Consider the following 26,532-nt stretch of genomic DNA (forward strand, 5'->3'; position numbering starts at 1 on the left):
CCGTTAATGGTGCATAATATTTTAACAGCAGAATGGTGTAAATTGGTAATGTGGAAGGAGCTGATCGATGCTGACAGGCACTTCAGTGTTGCCACCATTCATCATTTAATGACCGAGCTGTCTGTACCTGAATAGAAAATGGAAGTTTGAAATTCATGGTGCGCATAATCGTCCCTGCAGGGAGAATAATCAATCCGGACATCATTGGCCCACAGACCAAAGTCCTAATGAACAAGGTTCCTGGGTTTGTTTACAGGTGAAGTTTGTGGGTGTTTTTTTCTTTCATACAATCATAAAGTTGCATGAAATTGTAAGGTTGTTGGAGGTCTTAATGACAAGCCCGACACTACTGCTGTCTATCAAACCCTGCTGTTTTTTAAGCCAATCAATGGCTATTGTACACACACCTCCGTAATCTATTAAAGCTCAAGATCAATACTGCATGGATCTGTCAATAAAATATCATTTTTACCCCCAGCAATGTGTTTCTCCCACCCCTGTATGATAAATGATCAAGCAGACATTGTTTGGTCTCAATTCCATGTGAGCACAGCTTGGTTGCTTCATTGGCAGACCCAAATTGCTCTCAGCCAAACTGACAGCTGCTGTTGTTATTTGTTCCAATGATTAATGCATTAAAGATTCTCCAGAGCAGGATTATTTTCAGCTGTGCTGCCTTTTTTATCGACATGCCATGATGCTAGTATGTGTAGGTTAGCCATGAATGGGTCTCACTGATGCTCTTGAAGGACCTTGGGGTGACAAAAACAAAAGGAGCAATGTAGGCTACACCTTTAAAAGATGACACAAGCAATCATTAAATAGCACAAACGCAGAGTTGACGCCTCTCCCCGTTTGTTTTGCCAAAAGGCAGGCTGGCCAGTTAATGAAATAAAATAAGAAATGGCAGCTTTTTTTTTTTTTTTTTGCTGATATGCAGGATTGTGTGACTGAAAGTCGATAGCTTTAATGAATGACAGCCCGCAGAGGTTCCTGCCTTTTTCGCTAACTGCTGGAGGAATCCCCTGCCATTACAACATCCTCAGAAGTTGCTGAATATAAGTTGCCTGTTTACACAGTGCTCATGCCAAACCCACTAATCAATGCGCCTGCGTGAGCACTACACCTGATGTACGACGCAAAGCCAAAAGGCAGCAGTTAATTTGATCTTTCCCCACATCTGAAGGAAAAACCTGCTGTAGTCCAAAAACTATCAATATCCATGAAGATGCACCTCCAGCTCTCTGTAGTATAGCTGCGCATTAATACAGCAGCTAGTAAGAGGCTAAAATACGGCTGTGTAAGAGATAAAGCAAGCGCATTTGTTATTTTATACTACAACAATGTTGGCATATGTTAGAGCTATAATGTGACAGGAGTGAGGACAATAATGTATGCTTTGCACAACTGATTTACTTGTAACTTCACTAAGTGCTTCCATTATAATCATGTGTTATTATTTCATCCATCTGTTGTTGATAGCTACCGTATTGCTGTTCAGAAGCACATGTAGGTCCTGGAATAGTCCTTGAAAGGATTGTCGGAGTGTTTCAGGAGCAATTGTTATTTCAATCCAACATTGTTTAGTGAGATGATGATAAACACACAAACATCACAATTTAACACTACAGTGTTGTGTAGACCTGTCTGACTGCGTCATATCTCTAATCCTGCACCTTTAGAGATAGAATACAGATATTCAATGTTGATGTAAACAGGGGGCATTCATGGGTGGGTTTCTTAGGTATGTGAGGTGATGATTTGTATTCCAGGTGTTACAATCTTCCCAGAAGGCCTCAGCGGATCTAATTAACCACTCGCAACACACATGACTGCTTATTGGCTCACACCAGGAAACCTCCATCCAGACCTCCTGTATCATGCTGACCTGTGTGACATTAGTGGAGCATGTAGGGACCAGTTTCCCTGTCAAAGGTGAGCCTGATGAATGTGGAACAGCCACATCAGCACTTCAAGCCACATCCAAATCAGCATATTTAGACTTGTTGCTGATTGGGGATGAAGCCAACTGAATCATTGCCCTGATCCAAGTACGTTAGTCACTCTTGTACTAAGTCTTATTTAGCCTCTTTCACACATGGTTGTAGTGGTTTACTTTGCTTTCTTTCCAATTTGACTAAATCTTTAGTAAATTGCAGCTTTTATGGGTCAGCTGGTTCGGTGAAAGTCGTCTGGACATTGAATAAAAGTGGCATTTTTAACAGCGGAGATACAAATCAAGGGGGGAATCAATAACTATTAGTCACAGCTTCTGTAATGACTTTTCAAATTGGCCTCCTGAGTTCAAAGTGGCAGGACGGAAAGATGTTATCACAGTATTAAAAATTACAATCAGGAGCCTCGATCTAAATTACAATTCTGTTTCCTTATGGGACGAGTTCCTCATTTTATCATCTAGCTCAAACTCAAATTGCATCACAGAATTCACTATTCGTCATCTCCATTCCAACGCCAATCAATACATTTATGCACAAAAAAGGACTATTGTGAAATGTAGGTTTTGAATTTTTTTTCATGGTTGTTTTTTCTCTTCTATTCTACTCTTCTGAAGTTGTTGTTTTTTTTTTCTCAATGTAATTATTTTGTTTTTGCACAAGAAAGAATCAATAGTTTCATGTGCAATATATAACTCCCCTTCTTGTATGACAGTGCAAATGACCTTTTAAAAGCCTCAAATCACCATCAACATGAAGGAATATCGAACTGATGAATCCTCATGGATGAGAGGCGAAACATCTTCATGAAACAGTCCAGTTGCTATGATTTAACTTTCCTTCTGAAAATGTTGGATTTAGCAGCGTTGTAAAGTCAAATTTGAAATGTTAATTTCACAGGATATTTCTTCATCCCCCAGGTGGTATGTAGATTACGACTAGGCCTTTTTACCCCAAGCACCTCCATTAGCGCCATTACCAGCCACTTACAGTATCTATCACACAAATTAGTGTAGTATTGTAGCAGGAAAAATAAGAAAAATGGATAAAATGGCAATGGGGTGAATTAAACTTGCAAATCAATTTGTGCTCGGAGTAGTCAGGAGTGGACGTACCTGATATGATTAATGATGAGGCTGGAAGCAGGAATGAAGAAGTCGTCCACCCTGTCGAACCGCCTGCCGACCGGCTGTGTGTGCACAGTGTGATGAGAAACTCTTCCGCTGGCCTGATTAATCACCTGATGAACACCGACACAGAGGAAGGTGGGTGTTGAATATGAACCCATAAGTACACTGACTAATCTAAATTTTAAAACTCGCAACAGAAATCCTTGCAAATGAAAGTGTCTGTTTTACTTTTTAAAGTGAAAATATTTTTCCTCATCTCACTGTGGAGAGAGGTGATGTGTTGTAACTTCTCGTGGGGGCAATTATCAAATTTAAGGTAACGACAGGTAAAATAATCAGACGCTCAAAGAAAATGAGACAAAAAAATAAATCACATCTGATCTTGAGTCCTTCACTGATTCAACTTGTAGCCTGAATATAGAAACATGTAACCCTGACCCGTTACTGTCAGGAAAAGAACTACCCATTTACTTCGGTTCTCTCCCACGATTAGTCACAGAAGGGGCTTTTTATCTTTCTAAGGCAGTAGAGATAATTCTCAAATTTAATAAGCAGAATTGTGTTTTTCAATCAACATTTTTACCCTTTGAGGATTTGTTGTCCATGTATATGTTTGTCTATTTTTAAATTACTATTGTGGAGTTAAAAGAATTGAAATTGTGTCACTGTTCAGTTCCTACTCCCTGCACTCCCAGTTATTAATTGCTCCCCAAATGGAAAAAAAAATCAATACTAGAGAAAGAGAGCAGTCATTACTGCTACACACATTTCATCTATTGGAAAAATGGCAAAATTATGACATACAATGAATTTGGGAATAATCAACCATAAATCAAGACACTCATTTGTAGAAATTGATATCACCAGGTAATTTCGGCATCAATCTATTCTTGAGCCCCACCGAATCTTTTACAGGGATACCCAACAGATGGAGAACAACAATACAGTTTAACAACTATGACTTACTTGGAGAATGGGGAAGTTTTTCTCCATGTCACCCCAGCTCAGCAGCCAGACTTGGTCATGAGATCTGTCATAGTGAAGCTTGACAGGATAAGGGTCGGTGCTGACGGTCTGCAATGGAGAAACAAGTAAACAAGGCAAAATTACTCTGAACCGATGAATAAAAAACTTTTTTTTTCTTTAATTTATATACAGTCTTTTGTTTTTGAGGTTGAAAGGAGCATGTCTTCTTTAAAGATGGTATACTGGAGGTGTTCTTTTATGTATAATCCCTTCCTGGCCGTATTTGAATCCAGCAGTGACAGGCAAAATTGCTTTACCACACTGGAATAATTGCTTTCTGTCTTTATCTTGCATAACACTTTGCAGCAGTATTAAACATCTGCACAATAGATGAGTTTTATGTGAGAGAAATGCATTTGTCATGCATTTTGTCCACGTGAGTGCAGATAGACGGGCAGGTTAGAGCGAAAAAAGCAAGATGGCAATAAAAACGCATGTAGCAATTAAAAAAGAAAGCAAATATATTATGATTTCCATTTAATGCTGCATTGCCTACTCAAAAAAAAAAAAAAAAAAAACTGTTTCAGTGAGAGGGCTAAAAGCTCCTGAGAGGGTATTTGCAAACGGTATCCCAACTAATCTCTGCGTATGTAGTCATCAGAGAAAACAGGTGTTCTTGTTGTTCCTCGCATCTTGACAAACTTCTTTTTTTGGCTGACGAAGATTTTCAAGATCATCAGCCAAAATTCTCAATGTGATTCCAAGTGCGGCTCCGTCAGATGAGCCACAGTAAATGCGTCTGCAGCTTCAAAGGTTTAGCCTTGTGCACAAACATCTCCCAGTTAAAAGCTGTCTGTCACCAAGATAATGGATATGCGTCTCTAAGAACCGTGCTCAACATTGATATTATCACTGCGGTTACATTCCTAAAATGAAATGGTATATCTTGCCATTTGTGAGGTTCATGTTTCAAATAGCCAACCAAAGCCTGCGGCACTGCAGTGGATTGACACTGAGCCTTGAAACAGACATAGTTGCTTCCATATTTGCTGAATATGGTTGTCATATTGGAATTCTGCTCACTCCCTAAACTAAACTTCCTCTAAAAAGGTGCTTCAAGGATGCATACTAGAGAAATGCATCTTATTCCAGCTGGAAATGGCAGTGTTGCAGTTCAGTGCAGGCTCTGGCTCGCTCCCAACAGTAGAATTGAATGGCAGAAATCTGATCTGCAGCAAAAGCCGAGTTAAAGAAAGTCGCCGGTTGCATTTTCTGGACAGGCAGGAGATCTGGGTGGGAAAGTTGGAAGCCAGGCCTTGGAGCATGTCAGTCAAGTCAAGTCTGCCATTTTAATTTAACCGGTGGAAAAGGCTGAAGGATCTGAAAGGAGTCCAAAGCAGTATTGAGTTTTCTGTCTCAGACAGTTATATACTGTTTTATTTACAGGGTAATTCCATAAATAATCTAGAGGTTCTAGCCTCCAACCTGAGTTCACATCACACATCAGACTAAATCCTACACTTTTTTTTCCCTAGTCAAAGCTAAAATCATCTTCACCCTCTCAGCAAATGAACAGCAAAGGACGCAGTAATTGAGATTTGGGGCATACAACTCCCATAGGAAATTGACATCTTTTGTCCAGAGCAGTCACTTAAAGGTGCAGCCATCATCATTAAATTTAATAAAGTTTAGCAATAAGATACTAAATACCTGCAATGACTCTGAAACAATAAAGCTGAAAACGAACCCCAACAGACAGCAGATGTCGCATTAACTTCCAGTAAAGTTACTTTTCATCCTTCAAGTTTCATTCAGGAGTATTTGCATAATAAATAGACAGAGGTAAAACATCAGTGCATTTTCTCCACAGTAAGCAATTACTTTTTACAAGTTCAGAACCTCTGGAAGTCTGGCCTCTCTTTCAGTGGGAGCCAGATGCCATAATCAGAAATTAGAGCGGTGAATAGAAATGACCAGACCCTCCACACATCTAAAACTATCTGAAACATGCCTGCAGGCATGGCAGACAAAGAAGCCTCTGTAATTTGTCAAAATGGGACACTAAATGTTCTGTCTGACAACCTATTTCCGGGGCGATGGCAGGCTCCATAGCAGGTAAAGTCTACTGAGAGGTGACATTCAGGATCAGTTGAAGGGGTTTCCTTTCTAGTCTGTGTAAAATATTTATCATCTTGTATCATAAATTAGTGCAGTGTTGCTGGAGAATTAACCTGTCCTGTGTTTTCCAATTTTCTTACCTGGACAGCCTTCTGAGATGTGATGTCGACGATGAGCACTCGATCCAAGGTCGGTTGTGTCACATAAATAAACTTGTCCTTGACGTTGACGGCTGACGACCACACGCACCTCTGTACCTCCTCTCCCGGTGAGGTTGGGCACACCTCCTCCTGGAGATAAACGGCCAAAACTTTAATAACGGGAACAAAAATGAAGGTCGGGTGTATGAGCATTTATTCCTGTCTGGGCTTGTTCGGTCACAATGTAAAACAATAAAATAACTGAACTTCAGCCGTCTTTTGTTCACCATTTTTCCGACCACACGAATAAACAAACTCAGCAGAGTGTAAATCTTTCTGTGGCTCCTGTTTGACCTCAGAATAAAGCTGCAGCCCGCCACTGCTGATCAACTTCCAGCCCTGGCAGCTTTTGCTCTCCTGGCCAATAAGATCTTTAACTGGCCTCCTGTCTCTGGAGCCCCCTTACCGATGCCGAGAGACACCAGGCTCTGCCCAGTCATCTGTTCCAGGCCGTATGATTTAGAGAGTATAATGGGATGAACTCTTCCCCTATATTTACAACCACAGAGACAAAGCGTGACAGGCGCCTTCCCCAAAGCCCGAGTCTCTGAGTTAAAGTGGCATTAGGCGATACATGAACGTGACTGAACTCAATCAGGGATGAAAGGGAGCCGGGGCAGTAAAACTCATTTCATCTATACTTCAGGTCCTCCATATTTATATGCTAAAAGCAGGTTTCTTTGGAACTGTATGAAAATAAAACCCACAAAGAGGGTTTCTGAATGCAGAATGGGGAAAAAAAGAGGTACTGGGGGGTGTACATGACAAGCTTTTCATTTCTTTTGTAGCTCTAATTTTTGTTGCACCATCTGTCAGTGTTTTCAATCATAAATAGGCTGGAAATGTGTTATTAAAAGCTAGCCAAAAACTGGAATCAGTGTTGACTCACTGTTATTGAACCCTGAGAAACCCCTTTACTTACAATGTGGTCACTTGGTGTTACAGAGCTGCAAATATCTTTTGCACCTCCTGAAGAGGCGAGAAATCGAACAGCTGATGCCCAAGTGAAAGTGCAAATGGAGGCAGCCGCAATCCTCCCTGTATTTGTGTGTGTTGCATATGTCTGTCTGCATGTGGGCGCTGTGGCTGTTCTGTTTGATTTATTTAGCAGCTGATGTGTCATAGACACTCTGACAATACACAAAACACACATTTTTCATAGATTCACTGAAATCCATACTGCAAAGAACATTTTATAGATTTAATAAGGGGCGCTCCGGTGTACTTTCCAAGACTGAAACTTTTCAGTGCCATGGAGCCATGTGGAATGTTCTCATTAAGTGTGATTATGATATGTTGATCCGATATTATGACACAAAATTGGAGCTATGAGTAGACAAACTGAACTAATCAACATGTCAAGGATGCACTCCAATTTTCTGAAGGTAGCTTCAACGGGTTCCATCCCAACTGCTGTGTGCTCAACTGGATCTTGATATTTTATATTTTTTCCTGACCAATACAATGTATACTGTAGGTAAAAATAATGAGGGGACTCTAAATTGCTACAAACAACTGAAGCACAGCTCCTTTGTGAGCGCCACGCTGTGAGTGGCCGCATGTGTTCACACAGCGATCCCCCTTGACAGCAGCAGATTGATATCCTAATACAAACACCTCTCTGAGGAATGCCTGGTTGATTGCTGTGCATTCATGGATTCATCTTTGTATTTTAGCCATCCAATAAGAGCAGCGCTCCTGAAGCAGCTTAGAGGAAAGCGCTCACTGGGGAACAGATGTAAATCTAACAGGTCTCCATCAGCAACCTGCTCTGAATATTGTGCCGCTTGAATGCTTCCAAGATAAATGGTGGAGGATGGCGGCGTGTTCTCTCAGACGATGGCCAGACCACATGCACTTGCAATAAATACTACAGGTGTACTCAGGATACAGAGACATGCTGACTCCGCTCGGTACCTTCGTTGGAGTAGAATTTACTACATTATTATGAGCTCTTAAAGAGACATTAGGTAGCATTTTTTAGGTAATTAGTTTTACCCCCCACAATTTACCAGTCTGGCAAATACTGAAGATACCAGCTGGTGCTGTCAGCTATAGGTTAACAGCCTACTAAGTTATTGCATTGTACAGCAGCTGATAACACTACAAATCCATTTTATTGTTGAAATAAACTACAGTATATGGTCCTGTGTTGAGGGACAGTGAATTTACTTCAAATTTCAGCATCTTTAGAGTCTTAAGTTGCCAGGAAAGATCTGTCAGGAGGAAGCTGTCTTATATTTTTAGCTTTCACTCAGAGCCAACACAGACTATATTCCACTTCAAAATAACACTTTTAAAATAACTCGGTGCTGGGGAAAAACAAAAAATAAAAACCCCATTTTCCCTTTTCATTTTTCCAGAAGCACTTACCTGCAGAGCCAGCAGCTTCTCGCTGGGTTTAATGTGTCTTTGTATCTCGCATGCCACAGGTTGAATGACTTTAATGCCGTCTTCATAAAACACATAGAACATGTTCCCAATACCCAGTCCTGCAGAGAAAGCAAAAACAGTCGTTACAGAATCCAAAAAGCAGTCGGACTGCACAGCATGACCATTTGCCACAGAAACGAGCCGGCAACAACACCATCTATTTTCAAAGTATCAGTTCCTACTCATTGCAGTTCACTAACCCTATTACCAAGATTCAATTAAGTCAGTTTCATGAACAGTGATATGAAGCAGCTACAGTCTTGACGTACCTTCTTCTCGCCATAAAATGTTTGCCACTGTGAGGGAGAGAAAGAGGAAAGGACAGTTGGAAATCAATGTAAGAATCGATAGTCCCTTTTGTGAGCGTTAATACCCAACACTAACACCTGTTGAGTCAAACAGGAAAGCAGACCACATGAAAGTTTTATGGAAACAACCTCCCTGACACCTATGGCAACAAGTAATCGATGGAGCTCTCTGCTAGGAAATAATTTGATACCAACCGCTGGACAAACTGTTCAGTGGACAAGCTGTATACTCTGGATGTATACAGCTGCAACCAAAGAATTTTTAGGTCGTCAGGCATTAATTTAAAGTGTGAAATGATGAGGGAAGCATCATCAATCCTCAACGATGTTAGCAGGTTACTGATTTAGTCGGTCATAAATCATTAGAGTGCTCCTTCTCACACAGGTACTTTCTCATTAAGTTCATTTTGTGGAGAGTAAATCTGTAATAAAGCCACAAAGGTCTTTACACATAACCGAGATGCAAACTGCATATATTAAAGAAACAAATTTGCAAAAGACTGGTAAAAAGATGTGGTTTCATTACCGAGGTGATTTTAAAGTCAGGGGGCTTTAACTAAAAGATCAAGCTTTGCCTAAATGTTTAAACTTGTAATTAGGGCACCCTGGCCTGATCTAAAATGAGACTCGATGCTTCCATTAATTCAGACAACAAATCAGTAGATTTGATAGGCGTAAGCTTAAATGCTTTTTTTCCATTGAACCTTTTCCGAACCCCAAAAAGGAGAAATAAAAGGGAAATCGGGATGCAAACACTGGGGCAAACTGTGCTACTCAATCATTCTTATCCTTGACACCAGCAGCAGCCGCACTACAATTCTCTCACATAGGCTCTGTATTTGTGACCTTCTTCCTCGTTGTTCCTGTCCCTTGATCTTTTCTCTGCTTCTGCAACATGCCATCTATTTTCAGTCTACAAACCAATCTCCAGCCCAATTCACATCCGATTCTAATCTTGTCTCTATTGCAATGCTCATTTCTGCAGCCCCGGGTGGACAGATACAGAGACAGAAAGGGTGGGAAGAGAAGTGGGTACAAAGACAAGTAGACACCAGTGTATAGTCTGGGTTAGAATTTAAAATTGCCTTGTCAAGTGTCCCTTGTGCAGTCTTGCATAGGTTTTAAATGATTAAAAGTTGCACAAAGGGGTGATTGTAAAAATGGCGACGAGGACAGGTTGGACAAAACAAAAGAAAACTGTCTTTTTAAGATGGGCCAGAAAAAGTAAATGGAGAAAATTAAAAAGAGGATTTAAGATGGGATGTTATGTGCCCTGGTCTTTTCCAATAGCCCACAGTATTGATGCTATTCATCACTGTGAGGAAAGACTGTGGCTGCTCTGCACAAACTTGCAGCCCATACATCAACTTCATCATCCATATAACAAAACAAGTTGGCTGCCACTGTAGGCGGCAGGTTGGTCATAACTGCTACATCGGGAGTGCAGCATTGGCCAGCCTGCCTGGATTTCGCAGTCTGTTCCCGTCAGCAAGGTTACATAAATTCAATTTGTTTACTTGAGCACGCCGCCACAACAGTGAGCTAAACAGCCCATGGCATTCACTAGGCATGGCAGAAGCCCACGAATGCCTAATACAGGTAGAACGACTGGGTCGCAGGAGAGGGAAATGCGAAATTTCAGTTCTGTGCACGCAGGAATTTGCTTTACTTTCCAACGGAGATCCAAGAGGACTCCTGGCAGCATTTGCCTGTGCACATCCTTCTGTGTATTTCAAAGCAAGGGTCATATTTAAACTACTCTTCGATCTCGCTGCGGCAAGAATAAGAAAAAAAAAAAGCATTTTTAATCAAAGTAATAGTAACATCATTACTCTTTATTTCCAGATGATTTACACTTTTGAAGCCTGTTTTGCTTTGATACACAGTTGTCAAAGTGAGAATAGGCAGCCTGCAGGTTGAGAGCCATGGGTTTTGGCCCCTTTTGCTTGATGCAAAGTCTAGACAGAAAACATTGACCAGGCTTTTGCTGTCAGGTCTTTGGGCTTCGACCTGCCAGAGGAGATACAGTTTCCAGGGTCAGTGAATCTTTTAAGTCTCTCCTAAAAGCCCTCTTTTATGCAGTGTTATACATGGCTTTAGGGTATCCTATTTTTCTTTTATTTCTGTTTTTGTGCTCTTTTTTTTTTTAGCTGTTCATGCACATTGGACAGCAAAACACCCTGGCTTTTAAAATGTTCTATATAAATAAAGATGATACTACAGGCCAAGTTTACCACAAGCCATGACTGCAGCTTTGCCAAAAAAGATTCTTCATGTGTCTGCCACATGGCAGGTTAACCTACAGCACAAAAGCCTGGACTCAAATGATTCACAAACCTTTGATTTTGTGCATTTGGTGGTAGTTTCGGTAGGCAACATGACTAATTTATAGTATTTATCCAACTTCACTTATCACTGTTCTCCATGAGCAAAATTAAAGAGATTGGAAAAAAAGTGGAATACATTAAGCACCAACCAGGACTGTGTGAATGTTAGGATAGAATTGCTTGAAAAGGCACTATTTTGAATTCTATTATTTTCCTCTAAACTGTAAATGCCACCTTTACTTTAGGATCATAGAAATTCTCAAATTCATGTTCATTAATTGTTTATTGCATGTATATATTTTCCCTTGTAACCCAACATTATTCCTGCAGTAGACATAATGCCTTCTGGAATGCAAAGCATTCATTTCTAAAATGTTGCTTGACTAAACTAAAACATGAAAGCATACATTGCGATTTAGAAGGAAAAGTAACTGTTAAAGAAGGTTCACCGGAATGCTGTTGCTGGTTTTATATGCTATAATATAAAACACAAAAGTGCTTCCTTAAAGAAGGCAAAACATGTTGAAAAAGAATTTTAGTGTTGCCCCTGGCCTTTAGAGGTGTGATGATACTTCCTCATCATCACATATCACATCACCTGTAACTATAGAAATGTTCTTTCTTATTTCTTCTCCAGCCACAAAACTTTAGGGGCATTTTGCTGTCTGTAACAGCTCTGTTACAAAGACTCACCACACACACCTTAAGCTCGAGGCCTAACAAAGACAATGACTTTCCTGCAGCCCTGTTGCGGTTCAGATGTTGGCCAAGGAGTTTTCATATAACAGGACTGAGGGCCCTTGAATTAAACAAAGGCTGTGAAAGGGCTGGAGGTTGCACCATCTTTTTTAAGGGTATATATAAAAGAAATTCTTAGGAGAAAATCCAAACCACTTGCAAACATGAAAACCAAAAATAAGAAAATAAAAACAAAATTGCAAATCAATGTACAGTTGTAGATGGTATCATTGTCATTCTTAGCAGAATGTGTAAAATATAACCTTATATTTTCCTGCTTTTTCATTATTCATATTTTTATTACATTGCCTGTCTACAAAATGAAATCCTGAAATATTCATATGTCGCCATGTTAAAACCGAAGCTGGAGGGAGCTGAAACTTTTTCATAGGATTTACAATATTCATTCAAAAGAGCCTTTGGCATGAAATCCAGATGACAGACAGCAGACTCTTCGCTGGGCGCCACTGCTTTGGTTTGAGCGCCGTGTTGCTGGCGGTGTGTCCACACTATGAGAGTCCAACTATAATGGGGAGGGACGCCGCTGACGGAAATATGGACATTATTTTGGCGGGAACTGATCTCTGCTATTCAGCGGGCAGAGGGCAGTCAGCATGGCCGACTGAGGAATGAAAGGCTCTGAGGAGTTTGGTGTGGAGTGGAGGGACTCATCCTTTTGCAATCCCGGGGGTTCAAAGACACAGAGCTTTGTTCCTTCAAATTACTGCAGCAGCAGATTTTACTGATTAGACCTCCTGCTCCGCCTGAAACTGGAATCAACAGCATGTTGCACCAAAACCTTTACGAACCGTAACTTCAGACAGGGTTGAAAAAAGCAGCAAGAGAATCGTTTATGAATTTTAGTCCCATTCCATATATAACAGCAGCCCCCGCAGATAGAGGAGCATCACACCAGATCGTTGATGTTTATGGTTGGTTTCTCACCCCAACCATGTTTTTTTTCTGTCTGGACAACCCTTGAACCTGTCTGCAAGGATAAAAAATATTTTGTGCATGGCCACAGCATTAAAAATTATGAAAGCGCTGATCATGTCACCATGGTGACGGACTCTGTATTCTGGCATTGAGGTGGCTGATGGTCTGGCAGGTTACAGCGGTTCACGACCAAACTACTGCCCCCCAGTAGGACCCGTGCTCCTTGCCACATGTTCAAAAGCGTCTCCATTTCCCTCATCTGGTCTCAAACAGCTCTTCCAGAATCTGGTCTAATCCATGGAAGTCCCGGTTTACAACCCACAGGATTCCACCGACGCCCCTGAAGGGAAAGCGTTTTGCAGTAAAACATCCCGGATTCACTTTCCAGCCTACTGGAGTTTCAAGGTCATGCATTACTTAACGGGCCTTTGCAGTTAGTCATGAAGCTCTGAGTAGAGGAAAGAGAACGTGGAGTCAGTGTACAGAGAACCTTTAGCTCGAGTTTTGAAGAAAGACCAGAGTCGGCTATGAAGCAGGAATATAAACAAGCACAGAGGTGGGTGGTACGCAGAGAAAAAAAGGTTTTAAAGCCTATATTCTAGGACTAGAAGTCCTGGGTGGAGACATATCTGCTTCAAACCGCATCTTTACGTTGATTTCACGTCTTTTCAGTCGTTTTGTTCACCGCAGTCTTTAATCTAGTTCTTCATAATTTTAATAAAATCCAAATAAATATTGGCAGTTAAAGTACTGAACAACTACTATTGCTTTATTCATTTATAAGATGGGTTTATAAGAGAAAGCTATTTGCAGCATTTTACAGTTTAGATTTACCAATAAAGCTTTTTGATCTTCCTTAATTCTCATTTCAGACTTTAACCAAATTTGATATAAAAATGCAACCACATTCACGCAGTTATTGCTTATTTGAGAAATTAATTTAAATGTTTGAATGTTATGATTTGGTGCAGTGAGAACAGTTCATCGTGTTACCGCCATTTTATTTGTCTGCTCCTTCCTCAAGGCCAGGATTTCCAGAAGACCAGATGCTGATCTTTGAGCTAGGGCTCAGTGGCCCAAAGACTTTGGCCGGAGAAAGATGGCATATGGACCTAATCTGGTTTCACACTCTAGCTGTACCACCGCCTGTGGGGTTGAATGAGGATCCTGACATGGCCAATTTATTTGGAATACAATAAGGGGGGTAACACATATGTTCCAATTTCCTTGTTTTTTCATAGTTGGATTTCATGTCCTCGGAACATTTTTAGGGATCGGGAACAGCACAGAATTTGATGAGCCAGGTGAGAAATATAGAAGGCAGGATTTTGGCAAATGGTCAAATTTAGTGAGACAACATTCACTTCATGTCTGATGATGTTCTATTTTCAATGCTATGCTAGCACAGAAACTAGATTTGGCATCCAAACCCAGTCCTTAAAGGCCAAAATCCAGCCTGCGCTTTCATTCTGCTTGGTAAAGGAAGTTTCTGGATGGTAGGACAAAAAAACCTGGCTTGACTGTGGCCCTTGAACACTGGATGTGGACACCAGTGAGGTAGAGATTTGAGGGGCTAAAACTAAACTCTGCCAAATGACGTCACATCGGCTCATAAACTGAATCAGTTACTATGAGTTTTACAGCATAAATTCAGTCCAAATCCCTGGGTCGAATCGGAAGCCGAACAAGTGGTTGTGCAGTCTTGATGTTAGTTTAGCTGCATTTGCATTACCCTCGCAGTCAATGACCAAAATTCACCTCTGTAATCTTTAAAGTAAATCTTTACAAACAACTGAAGGGGCTGGCGGAGGTACGCCGATATTCTGAAGCCACACAGGAGCAGTTTATCCTCAAATTCCCAGCTGCAGCACGGCATTAATTAGCAAGCACAATGAGAGACTGACGGCGGTGTAGAAACACTTCTGCTCAGAGGACAAAAAATGTCAGTGCCACTATAAATGTTTAGGACCTCATTAATTCAGATTAAATATACCAGCCGTTTGAGATTGGACTTCCCACATTGCTGGTTTAAGGTTATTTATCATGCATCACCTCAGATCAATGTCAGGGCTGAACTACAGCAACGTCTGGTCTGTCAAGCATGTCAAATAGTCCCGTCTACACACTTTAGATCAAGACTGGCAAGTCTGGCTGAATTTTCTCTGCATTTCACCAATATATAAATCACTCTTGTCATTTCGAGTGCACTGCATTTGCAATTTACTTGTTCACTCAAGTTTTCTGAATGCCGCTGCTTCTGCCTCCAGAAACATTGTAAAAGACTAATGTGACACAAAAACATTAAGTTAAAAGCTTTTTTGAAATTTATTCACTTATTTTTTAAAATCAAATGTCAAATATCCGCATTTGTTTGGATTCAAACTGAGGCGTTTCTAAAGTGCTACAGATCCTTTGCTGAACCCGACTGAAAAAGAAACATCTGACCTGCTGGACACGTGTGAAGAGGTTGAAAAAGAGCATAACTGCTCATTGGAAAGTTTCGGAATGTTTTAGCAGGAGATTCAAGGACAATCTGAAATGACATCATTGTCTATCAGCAGCTCGCAGTAGGGAGTCATTAAACAAAGGTTAACATCAGACAAATCAACCAGCCTGCAACCTGTTAACATTCAAAAACAGAATAATTATTAACCGTCAATCTACAACGGACCTTTTTTTTTTTCTTCCTATTTTGGATATTAACATTTGTTTGTACAACGTGTCTGCGACCCCGACCGTAGCAAATATGCCTAATAAAGTTGTAGAACTTAACACAAACATGTGAGTGTGTCCTCATCACACTCTGGCCTTCAGCGCGGTACGGCGCCTGAGCCCTTTCCGGAAAATATCACCCAGCCGCCTCCTCACTGGCGAGCCCAATAAAAATGTGCGCCCATCCTTGGTCGCTTATCAAATGCCAAGATAATGCAAATGACAAAAAGGTCAGAACTCACATCCGCAGCCTTCGTGCCGATTTAATGAGTTCTACGTTTGTTTGTTTCACCTTCCTATGAGCAGCTGTACAGTGATAAATAGGCCCGAACACGTGTATCAGCATTTACTCTTCTTATCTCTCATATTTATAGGCTCCTATAAACAGCAGATAAAAATACCTTATTTACACAACAAAGTGTAATTAGAGTAATATGCATATTAAGTATTAACTTATATATTCTGCAAACATCTTTATACAAGAGGAAAATTCGGATTCACTTCATAACTTAACACCTCTAGCTCAAATGTTTATCTAAATTTAAAAAAAAAAAAGATTCATTGAGAATTTGTTGTAAATTTTGTGCAAACTGACGCAGCAGTTTCTTATTCTTCAGTATCTGAATCGCAGTTGTTAAATTACTGCACTGTGCAAAATCTAACATTGAATTTGCTAATTCTGTCAGACATGAGTGAGGCAGAAAAAGAGCTCCTTGGGCAAGTTGCTGCATCACAAGTCAACGTTTCCATTGTGCTTTGATCTACCAATTTATTCACACAAGCTGTCAGTATTGGCTTTATCGTATCAGTTTTCCTCGCTGGTTGACTTTGTTTTTGTCATTAGTGCAGTGCAGAATCAGTGTTGGTCACTTGTTTTTGGAAGGATGTGTTTCGCAGAAAACTAAAGACCACCATATGTGCATGTTATTGAAGTACCTACAACTTCCATAATATACAGCATTTTACAGGTGAGATATGGAAGTTGTAGGTACTTCAATAGCATGCCCATATGGTGGTCTTTAGATTTCTGCCAAACACATCCTTCCAAAAACAAGAGACCAATACTGTTTCTCCCTACATGACTGTAAAATAGTCCGTCTTAACTTCCAGGGCTGAAAACTTCACACCATCAATTAATTTTTTTTCAATGATGGATTACCTGTGTCTTGGCAGAATATTCCAGGTATTATGAAAGTGATGTGATTCTGTACAGCCAAAATCGCACATTGTCACGGGTTCTTTTGGCACTGTGAAAGGGTTGTCGTGGCATTTTGTTCTGGGTCAAACAACCCTGCAATCGTCCCGGGAAATTAGCGACTCAACTCGCCTGCAGTGTGAAAGGCATCCTGTGATGTCTTGCTATATTACCTGATGGCATTAATGTACCTGCCTGCCATGTTCTGATTTAGTCACTGGGCAGCCAGTCAACAGGCTGCCATTGTGGTAGCTGCAAGAGCTGCTCACTCAAAACAGAGGAAACTTTTGGTCCATTCCCATAAGATCAGTCTTCCTGTTGATGCCCTTGAGATCAATCTCAGAAGGGTAGAAGATCTTGCCTTTTTTCACTCAATAAAACCAAATATGTAACTACACAATCTTTAATGGAGGCACATTCGTGAACTATGTCATGCTTGGGAAATCCCACTAATTGGGGATGGTTCTCCATCACTTTGTAGCTAAAACAACGCTGACCATCGACTTGCTGATGTTCATGCTCATGCTTTTGATTGATCTCCAACCATTCATTTTCCGGTTGTTATTATAAAGGCCAAAGTGACGGGTCTATTGGAAATTAAATGTCAAAAGAGTGCATTTAAAAACCAAAGATAAAACACAGGCTCACAGGTCCAAGGATCAAAATTCAGCTTCCGTTTACCCAGTCCAAAGGCTTTTGAATAAAAGTGTCATTCGTACATTTTTGCCGACCCCACAGTGTTTTGTTTCTTTCTTCCTTAGAAGCATCGTTGCTTGTTTGCCGACACTCTTTGAACTCCTGTCCTGCAGGGATGAAAAAGGCTCTGCAGTATCCGACACTGAGCAGCATTTTTGCCTGTGGTAGAGCTTCAGAAGCTTCAAAGAACGCAAATGACCTCTGACCTCAGCAAACACGATTCTCTGTGCATGACAAGTTGGACAGAGGGAGTGTTGTACCAGAGGGATAACATCTAAACACGCCGGCTCTGGCAGAGGTGTGGCACAGAGCGCACACACACACACACGCACGCACGCACGCACGCGACTGGACTGCAGAGTGGCCGACGGAGCTTTGTGTAAATATCTAATTACGCACAGGAAGGCGCCAAAAACTAGCAATTGGTCACGAACCCTAAAGACAGATTCTGACATTTTTGAGAAGGTCAACAATTAACACACAAGCCTCCATTCACAGACACAAGAGGGGGTTGTGATGTAAAGTGCTTCCAAATTTACTAATAAATAAGCCCAAAGCAGTGTAGGTCATGGAATGGATTTTTCAGTTCTGTGTACTGAATATATGTGTTCTTAATTCCAGAGGTAAAAGGGAGCATATGCTGGTATAATTATTTCCTTTGCAGAGGAATCCATTGTTGCATAACGGTAATAAACTGTCCGGAGATGATAAATTATTAAAAGATCCATTTACACGCCTCCATTATCTCCCAGCTAAAAATAGAGGCCGACATCATGACTTATACATACAGGTTTTGCGTGCAGAGTCTTCCACAAACAGCGATGAGATGTCCTCGTCCACGCCGGCCTCGTTTCTGGCAATACAGGTGTACGCCCCGGTGTCCTCAAAATGCACGTTGCTGATGTGGACCTCGCTTCCGTTTGCTTTGAACAACAAAGCACAACACAACGCAAGATGAGGAAACTTCATTCCTCAATTCTGACGTTTATTCCTTATTTATCAAGTAATTCACATTTTCCAAAGTTGATCAGACACACTCAAGCCTTTTGTTAGGTTCATGTCAGACTTCAATGAAAGTGAATATTGTAATCCAGCATTAGAGTTCAGCAGTCCAGAGTCTTGTTTCTACCTTGTAGGGTGAGCTGTTTGGACAGTTTGGGGGTGATGTCCATGCCATTCTTCAACCAGGTTAGCTTGGGGCTCGGAATTCCCTCAGCATGACAGCGAAGGCTGGCAGTGACGCCGGGCTCCCTTGCTTGGCTTTCTGGGTACACTTGGATGATGGGAGGAACTGAGACAACAAAAAAGAGCAAAGAGATTAATGTGATTTTTAAAGAGTTATCTGTCTTTGTTACAGCAGTTGCTTTAGAGGTGGGAGAACTTTATTGAACTGGAGGTTTGGATCACCTTTATGTGCGTGCAACATAGCCGATTTTTAGATTTCTGCTTAACCTGCTTGGAAAAGCCAGAAAATGTTAGGTCTCACTTATTTTATGTTAAAAAAAGAACTAAAAATGTCATATGCATCACTTTAATCCACACTGTCTGCAAATCTGGCTTTTGATGTTGTTGCACAATGTGCCAATTTAACTTAATCACACCGAAGCACAAACAAACACAACCCAATAACCTTCAATGCTCCCTGAATGGAGATAAAGCAATAGAACACAAATATTTCAACATGGATTATTTGCAGAGACTGTTAAAAAAAAAGATATTTTCTACACCAGGGAGCCATCTCTGGTTTGAGTCTGGCTCAGTTTAACACCAGGCAGAAGAATTAACTGAAATGATTCCTTAAAGAGAGAGAATTCTTGGAATGAAATAACAACACAAAAGGAGAAACTGTGAAAACCTTTGCATCATCGCAGGGTCTGAAAGTGTTTAGAGAGCTGCCGTAACAGAAGCACGACTCATTCACAAACGTGTCACATACAGGACTGACAAGTTTCTCCAGTTTGAGCAGGGACGTCACATTTTGCAGTCTTTCATCTTATTCCGAGCAATACCTCACAGATCAGCAATCCAGATCTGTGCGTGCGTGTGTGCGCCCGCGTCTGTGTGTGTGGTGCTCTATTCTGACACCTACTTCAGGGACTAGAGCAGAGGAAGGAAGAGCATGTCTTGGCAGGAAGAAAGAAAGCAGACGTGCTGCAGAGATCTTTTCCTGTGGGCGCTGGGTGAGAACAAGCCTTTTACTTAGCCAGGTGAGTGAAAGGACCAAAGACTGTTGCCACGGCCATCTGGTAACCACCGCACTCCTGGGCTTTGCTGACAATGTCCAAAGGCACCGGGTTTCTTTAGCAATTAGAGTCACAGAGGCAGCTAAGTATCCAAGGTACCCGTCAGAATAAAAAGGTTAACCGAATATGACCAGCGGAGGCTAATTATTTTGTGCCCGCTCTTGAGTGGAGACTGCTCATGTGACCACAGCAGCAGAAAGAAGCATCAACTTTTATTTCATTCTTGGGGTTTTCTCTGGATTTGGAGTAATAGGGATAGATCTCATTTTCCAGTGCATTCCAAGCTTCAATTTATAAATATATGCAGTAAAACGGACCAATCCAGGAGCCCCTTTAAAACACAACTATGCCAAACACGCAATCAAAAATCTAGGAAGTTAACCAAAGGTTAGCCAAAGAAAATATATTTGTTTTTAATAACCCTTTTCGTCAATATTTTGCAGATTCAAACTGACCTTAAATGGGCAATAAAAGCTTAAACACCCTAAAGACTGTAATAATTGCATAATACATTTTTCTGTGGCTAGATAGAAGCTTCAACAGCTTTCCAACTTATATTTTGTTTTTTAAGAGGAATAAACAATATATGGAGAGTAAAAATCTTAATTCAATGCTAAACTGAGTCAGTTTAGTAGATGACTTAAAAGTATGTCCCTTAAATATGGAATAATCACGGCCTGCTGTGTAGCACAATTGACCAAAATTAGATTTGTTATCGTGGCTTGGCTGCTCTTTAATCATAACTATAATTGTCTGTGAAGGTTCTCAGTCATCCAGGTCATGGCAACTCTACTGTTTGAGTTTCCTGAAGAAGACTGCAGGTTCCCGGGGAGGGTGCTGGAGCCTATCCCAGCTGCATATTGGTGAAGGCAAGGTCCACCACTGGACAAGTTGCCTAGCTTCTCAAAGGACCCAATGTGATCCATTGTGGGTTCGGTACCTTGCTCATGGGTACATTGGCATTGCTCTGAAGGTGTTCTGGCATCTCTCCCTACCACCAGAACATCTTCCATGTTTTGTCCGCATTGGGTCTTGAACCGAGACCTCCACTTCTCAGCCCAGACCTCAACACACTAAGCCCCCCCATATACCTATAATTGACAGTATGCATGTACATGCATGGATCTGCAGGGTTGCCTCTTTGTGTTGCACTTGACCTTTGCAATTCCAAAGTTACGGAGTTATTTAAAATTAGTCCGTGTTTATCCAATAAATGCTATATTTCATCTTGTTAGGTTGTGATTAAATTGTTGCATTTTGCAGTCACGAAGAGATGTTGAAAATAGCAAAAATGAAAGATTAAAAAAGGACCATCATGGTACGTAATGCTAAAGATCCAATCAAAGTCAGTCGGATGGGTAACGCTGATAGTGCAAACACAGCGTGTGCAGGCGTAATTACACAGTAAGTGCAGGTCGTTAGGCTGTGAAAAGATGCTGACTGGGGTGGCACAGAAATAGAGCAGGGCCTAATTCACAAAACATCTGTGATGGGAGGGTCAGCCCCTGCCTAATTATTAATAACCAGGACTAGTTAAATCAAACCTTGACATCTGGTTTGGATGCAGGTATTCAGGTATTCAACATGACACGGTTACAACTGTGACCTGAATGGAAAATCACAACAAAGGCAGAATATGCTACACCACTCTACAACACTGAAAACTAAATAGGAAAATAGCCTGAGGTGGCCACAGCTACATTGGAGAAATCGCAAATCAGAAAAATCCATCAGCAATTGCAAATGAAAAATTCCTGCCGAAACGGAGATGTCAATCTGTATAATTAATTAAAAGGTTATTTAAATAGCTTGCTTCGGAATTGACGTGAAATGCATTTTTGGTCATGGCCTTCAATGTCTCCAAAGGAATTCTGAAATATTTGAGTCATAAAATGCAAGAACACTGAGATCCCCGAACTGAGATCAATGAATACAAGTTATTACAAGTTTAAAAGAGATTCATTACACGTGTTTTTAGGCGGGAACAACTTGACTACTAATTTAGTTAAAAATTAAAACATAAATAAATAAAGCTGACTCTTGAGGGTTTGAGCTTTTATTCTTGGCCAAGAGGCAGACAGAGCCATATTTTATCAGAGTTTCTATCATTATTCTCTATTGGCACAAAAGTTAGTCTCTTATTTTATTGTTCTTGGATCAGAATAACGGCAGGAGGTGAGTTCCTTAGTGGATTTATCAAATCATTGTAAATACTGAGGAAAGCTCCCAAAAGTGAACAGGAAGTGACTGAAGACAGAACATGAACAAAATCACAAGTCAACCTCGTTTTTTGAGCCAACCAGTGAAGAATGAGATCTCAAGGAAGCCAAAAGTTCACGAGTTGTTGTTCTTCATCAGCAACGCCATGGAATGATGGTTTGCTTGAGTTCGTGTGGCTAAAATCCAGCTAAATTTAGCTTCTCTAGCTGCAGTCTCCTGTGACTGTGAGCACTGTACCAAATGGGTATGCAACAGGTCTTCATCCATTACAACCACATCCAAGCAATTCTGAAAGCACTTTAGTGGAGGTCCTGCTGCATTTGTGCCCCCTGACTCGACGAGAACTGAAAGTGCAGCCAGCCGCTTTAATGAGTTCTGTCATAGTTTGACTCAGATCGTGGGAAAGCATCTCAAAATGCTCAGATGTGTTAAGTATTCTGCTTGAGGACATCACTAAATCTTCCTTTTCTCACAGTAGACTCTGCATTCTTCCAGTTAAATCCTTTATTAGTTGCAGAGAACCACAGATTTCTTAAATTCTTTCTAAAGAATAAAAGCTTTCAACTTGCCTGCTTCCTGCATTCAGATCATTCACTTTTGCCCAAACACTCCAAAAAATAAAAGTTAAGAGGTAGTTGCCTGGACTTTTTTTGTACTCCAAAAATAATTCAGAAAGGATGAGAGAGGAGCTGAATTCTGCCTCGTTTCTGAGTGTCAGGAGAGCCACTGCCAGGAAAATGTGACACAGCAGGGCTGATATCTCCATCATAAAGCTCCCCAGCCAGTTGTCAATCACTCAGCAAGGCTCCCGTCGACCATGGAGCTCAAGAAGATGAGCATGCAAGCAAACACCCAAACATCCACACAAATAGGGAAGAGCACACCAACACTGTGGTAGCAGACAACTTCCAGTGGATTTTTAACCAAGCCTGACAGACTTGCTTCAACAATCCAACTGAATTCAAGGCTGTCAAGAGGAAACAACAATGGACAGAGAAAATATGTGACACATAATAAATGACGGTCCCGTGTTGTCTTTAGCATACACTTCTATGATGCATAAAGCCCCTACGGCATTCACAGATGCACCAGGATGGATGCCTCCTCTGTGTCATGGATCACTCTCTCACCTGAAATTCGTGGCGGATGTGGGAGCGATGCTGCTCAGAAGGGACAAAACTGCTTTTATCCAACACCTGAATCCTCGGAATTACAAGTGCATCACACTGCTGGTGGAAGTGTACTTGGAAATAAAACCAAATTCATCAGGATTTTTGCCTGCTTCAGTCATTTGGCCTAGAAAGTGTGAGGAAACAGGTCTACAGGTCATCCCACTTGGCAAATTAAGAGCAGTTAACAATGACCAAACCATGAATATGTCCTTTAACATCTAAGACACACTAACTACGATACTACATGCTCTTTGGAGCATACACAATTTTTTTTTAAAAAGGCCCGTGTATAATGAATGCCTGCATGTTTTTGATGTTTTGCGGCAGTTGCGGTTCAAATGTTCATGCAGTGAGAACTTAAAAGCTCTGCTCTTCAAAGACCTCTGCATCACATTTGGCTGTGGGTCAGATTGTGATCACAAAGTGTACCGTTCAATATCGGTCTAAGGTCTGCGGCAGGTACGCCGCAGCACGCTGGTTGAATCTTGTCTGTGGCTGCGCTTCATAATTAATGCCTCGATTCTTTCCACATTCTCTTTTTTAGCTTTACTCCAGGAACCAACCACACAGATAGCAACACCTTCCTCTTAACTCCTTTGGGGCGAGTGCACACATAGTCTAGAGTCATCCAGTATGAAAGATGCAGTCGACCATCTGCCTGTCTAACATACTGTACATGTATCTCTAAAACGGTCCAGTAACTCTTGAGAGATACAGTCTAACCATGATCAATTCAGGCTGCAGAGATGCTGCTGTTCATTGAGGTGAGCTAAAATACTATTTATCCACTTATGTGTAATGGCCCCTCCTCTATCATGGGCCCTGTCCTAATAAATATGATATTCAATGTGCTAAGGGCTTACTTTTTCAGCCTGGGATCAACACACCACATCCTGCCACATGCAGTTACCCCTGAAGGCTTTTACGGTAGCGGCCTCAGATTACATACTAACAAGGCACCTTGGGTATCAACCCACACCCTTAGCATGTCCCTGTCCTCTCCCTCTGAGGAGCCATTAACCCAATAAGCATCTGAGACAGATCATAGGTGCAAACAAATGGAAAAAGAAAATTAGATCTGTACCATATGTGTTGTGGCTTCTTCCCTCGGCATAAAGGTTTGAACGATACAGATGTAGCAGTAAGTGAACACATTTCAAATTGGAAAAACCTATTTTCAAAGCAGCACAGACAGGTTCATATTGTTAGTAAATGTGAGTGAAATCATCTAAAAAAAAAAAAAAAGTTTTCAGCAAAAGTGGTTGGGAGAGCACACGGATCTTACAGTAATAGAACAAATGAGGAGGAACTCAATTGATGTGCACGAGCTGCAATGGGAAAGTTTGAGAACATTTTCTTCGAAAAGTCTTTGTCAAACTTGGAAAACCAACTATTTACTCTGTAAAAAGTGATTTTTATTTTTTATAAATGTTCATGGAATCAAAATTTTATTCAAACGTCAGAATACAATTCTTAAACGTATCTAGTGTGGCCTTGGCATGCTGTACAACATCCACCCCTGTTCAGCTGTTCTTAGAGTTTTAGAAAATCTCAGTAGGTCCGGCAGGGTGAAAGCAGCTCCTTGGAGACTGCAGCCAGACCACAATATTGAAGGTCAGACAGTCACTGTTCTCAAAATGACTGTTTGAGTAAAGAAAATATTCAGACCCGTTTCACAGACTGCTGCCTGACATCTGGGACCAAGAAAAACCTGAACATGCAGTGTTTTCTCTATTAACGAGAGCAATGCAGGTCTTGTGTATTTGGATTACGTTGGTCTGGTACTACCAGATGTGTTGGCATCGCCTATTATACACAATTTCCAGAATCCAAGTCCACAATATTCAGATACTGAGTAATGTGCATGTTCATGAAACATGCACTGATATGTTTTATAAAGAATGCTGATTTATGGTATCTGTGATGTAAGGTCAACATCAACATGAATGCATAACGAAGCACAGCAAATGGGAAGAGAAGCGGGGCTGGCTGGAGCTTTATAAACTCATATTTTCATAAACACCCCTGGCTCTATTTGCTAAAGCTTTTTTGTTCAATCATTCTGCGATTACAGCGCCTTGCCACCGCAGTGTCACATAGTTCTGTAAACCCACCTCTACCCTCTTTCCTCCGTGGGAAATGGCATCAATCGGACCAGCAGCAGAGGACCAGAAAATGCTTCAGGTAAATGGCGCTGTAGGCCACATGTCACGGGTAAGTGAGTAGAGACGGTAAAAACATGCTGTTGAATGTGCTGAGCTGATCCATGCTGATCAGGCCATCAGCTCACATTGGCAGTGCAGCGTCCCTCTGGAAAACCTGATTGCTGACCGTGGGATGTCTTACTATTGTAACATTTGTGGTATGATTGCATGGAATCTGTCACCAAGATAGTTTCTTTTTCAGACAACAAAATCTCGTAGTTTGCTATACAATAACCTGGAAATGTCTTCTGGCCGCCTCTTACCATTTACTTGAAGAGTGTGTGTTTGGAAAAGTTGCTCGTATCCATCTGCGTGACACGTATAGTTGCCCATGTGGGTCGTAGTCACCTTGGTGATGTACAGCGAACCGTCATCGCCGTAATCCTGCCAGAGAAAGAGAGACAGAAACTTTAATAACCCAAAGAAAAATATGGTGATGGTCTTGTAACGGTGCATCGGTGACGGCTGAGGATGTTTATGGCTGGAAATGAACAATGTCCCAATGGGAATGCAATAACGCTGGAGCATGCATTGGAGAAGATAAACATGTTTCATCATGTAGGAAAAAAAATAACAATAGTCTAAAAAGGCACATTTCTGAGCGCAACTCAATCAGTCTGTGTCAAAAGTTAAAGGCACCAGAGAAAACACTGCAGCGTCAAGGAAAATAGTTTTCTGGTGGAAGTCATTTTTCCAAATCAGAGGAAAGCGTTCCCAAGAACAGGAACTCGGAGTAAAATGGATTAAAGTGAAAACTGCACAGCTGCTTTCAAAATAAAACCTCAACAATAATTGATAGTCAATACATTCAGCCAATCTAAAAGGATCGTGCTGCTGGTGGAAATATCACTGCCCCCCGTGTGTGTGCCACAAAACACGCTGCACTTCCGTCATAATGTGACCTCGTTAAAAGAAAGACTATTTGGGAAGAAACAACTACGCACATTATTAGTGGGACTACCGTAATGACTTCACTCAT

General features: G+C 41.1%; 1 protein-coding gene across 4 annotated transcripts in view; it reads right to left on the reverse strand.

The window, feature by feature from the left end:
• Nucleotides 1-26,532, reverse strand: part of fstl5 (follistatin-like 5) — a 107,516-nt gene that overhangs the window by 2,780 nt on the left and 78,204 nt on the right. For all 4 annotated transcript variants that reach the window (XM_029847434.1, XM_029847437.1, XM_029847436.1 and 1 more), the window contains 8 exons: nt 25,817-25,937; nt 18,844-19,005; nt 18,503-18,637; nt 9,072-9,098; nt 8,743-8,861; nt 6,310-6,459; nt 4,052-4,159; nt 3,071-3,195 (listed from right to left, as the gene is read on the reverse strand). In XM_029847434.1, the coding sequence (XP_029703294.1) occupies nt 3,071-3,195; nt 4,052-4,159; nt 6,310-6,459; nt 8,743-8,861; nt 9,072-9,098; nt 18,503-18,637; nt 18,844-19,005; nt 25,817-25,937 (947 nt within the window). The remainder of the gene's footprint in view (nt 1-3,070; nt 3,196-4,051; nt 4,160-6,309; nt 6,460-8,742; nt 8,862-9,071; nt 9,099-18,502; nt 18,638-18,843; nt 19,006-25,816; nt 25,938-26,532) is intronic.

This window comes from Takifugu rubripes, chromosome 14 (genome assembly GCF_901000725.2).
Source record: "Takifugu rubripes chromosome 14, fTakRub1.2, whole genome shotgun sequence".
NCBI classification, from domain to species: domain Eukaryota; kingdom Metazoa; phylum Chordata; class Actinopteri; order Tetraodontiformes; family Tetraodontidae; genus Takifugu; species Takifugu rubripes.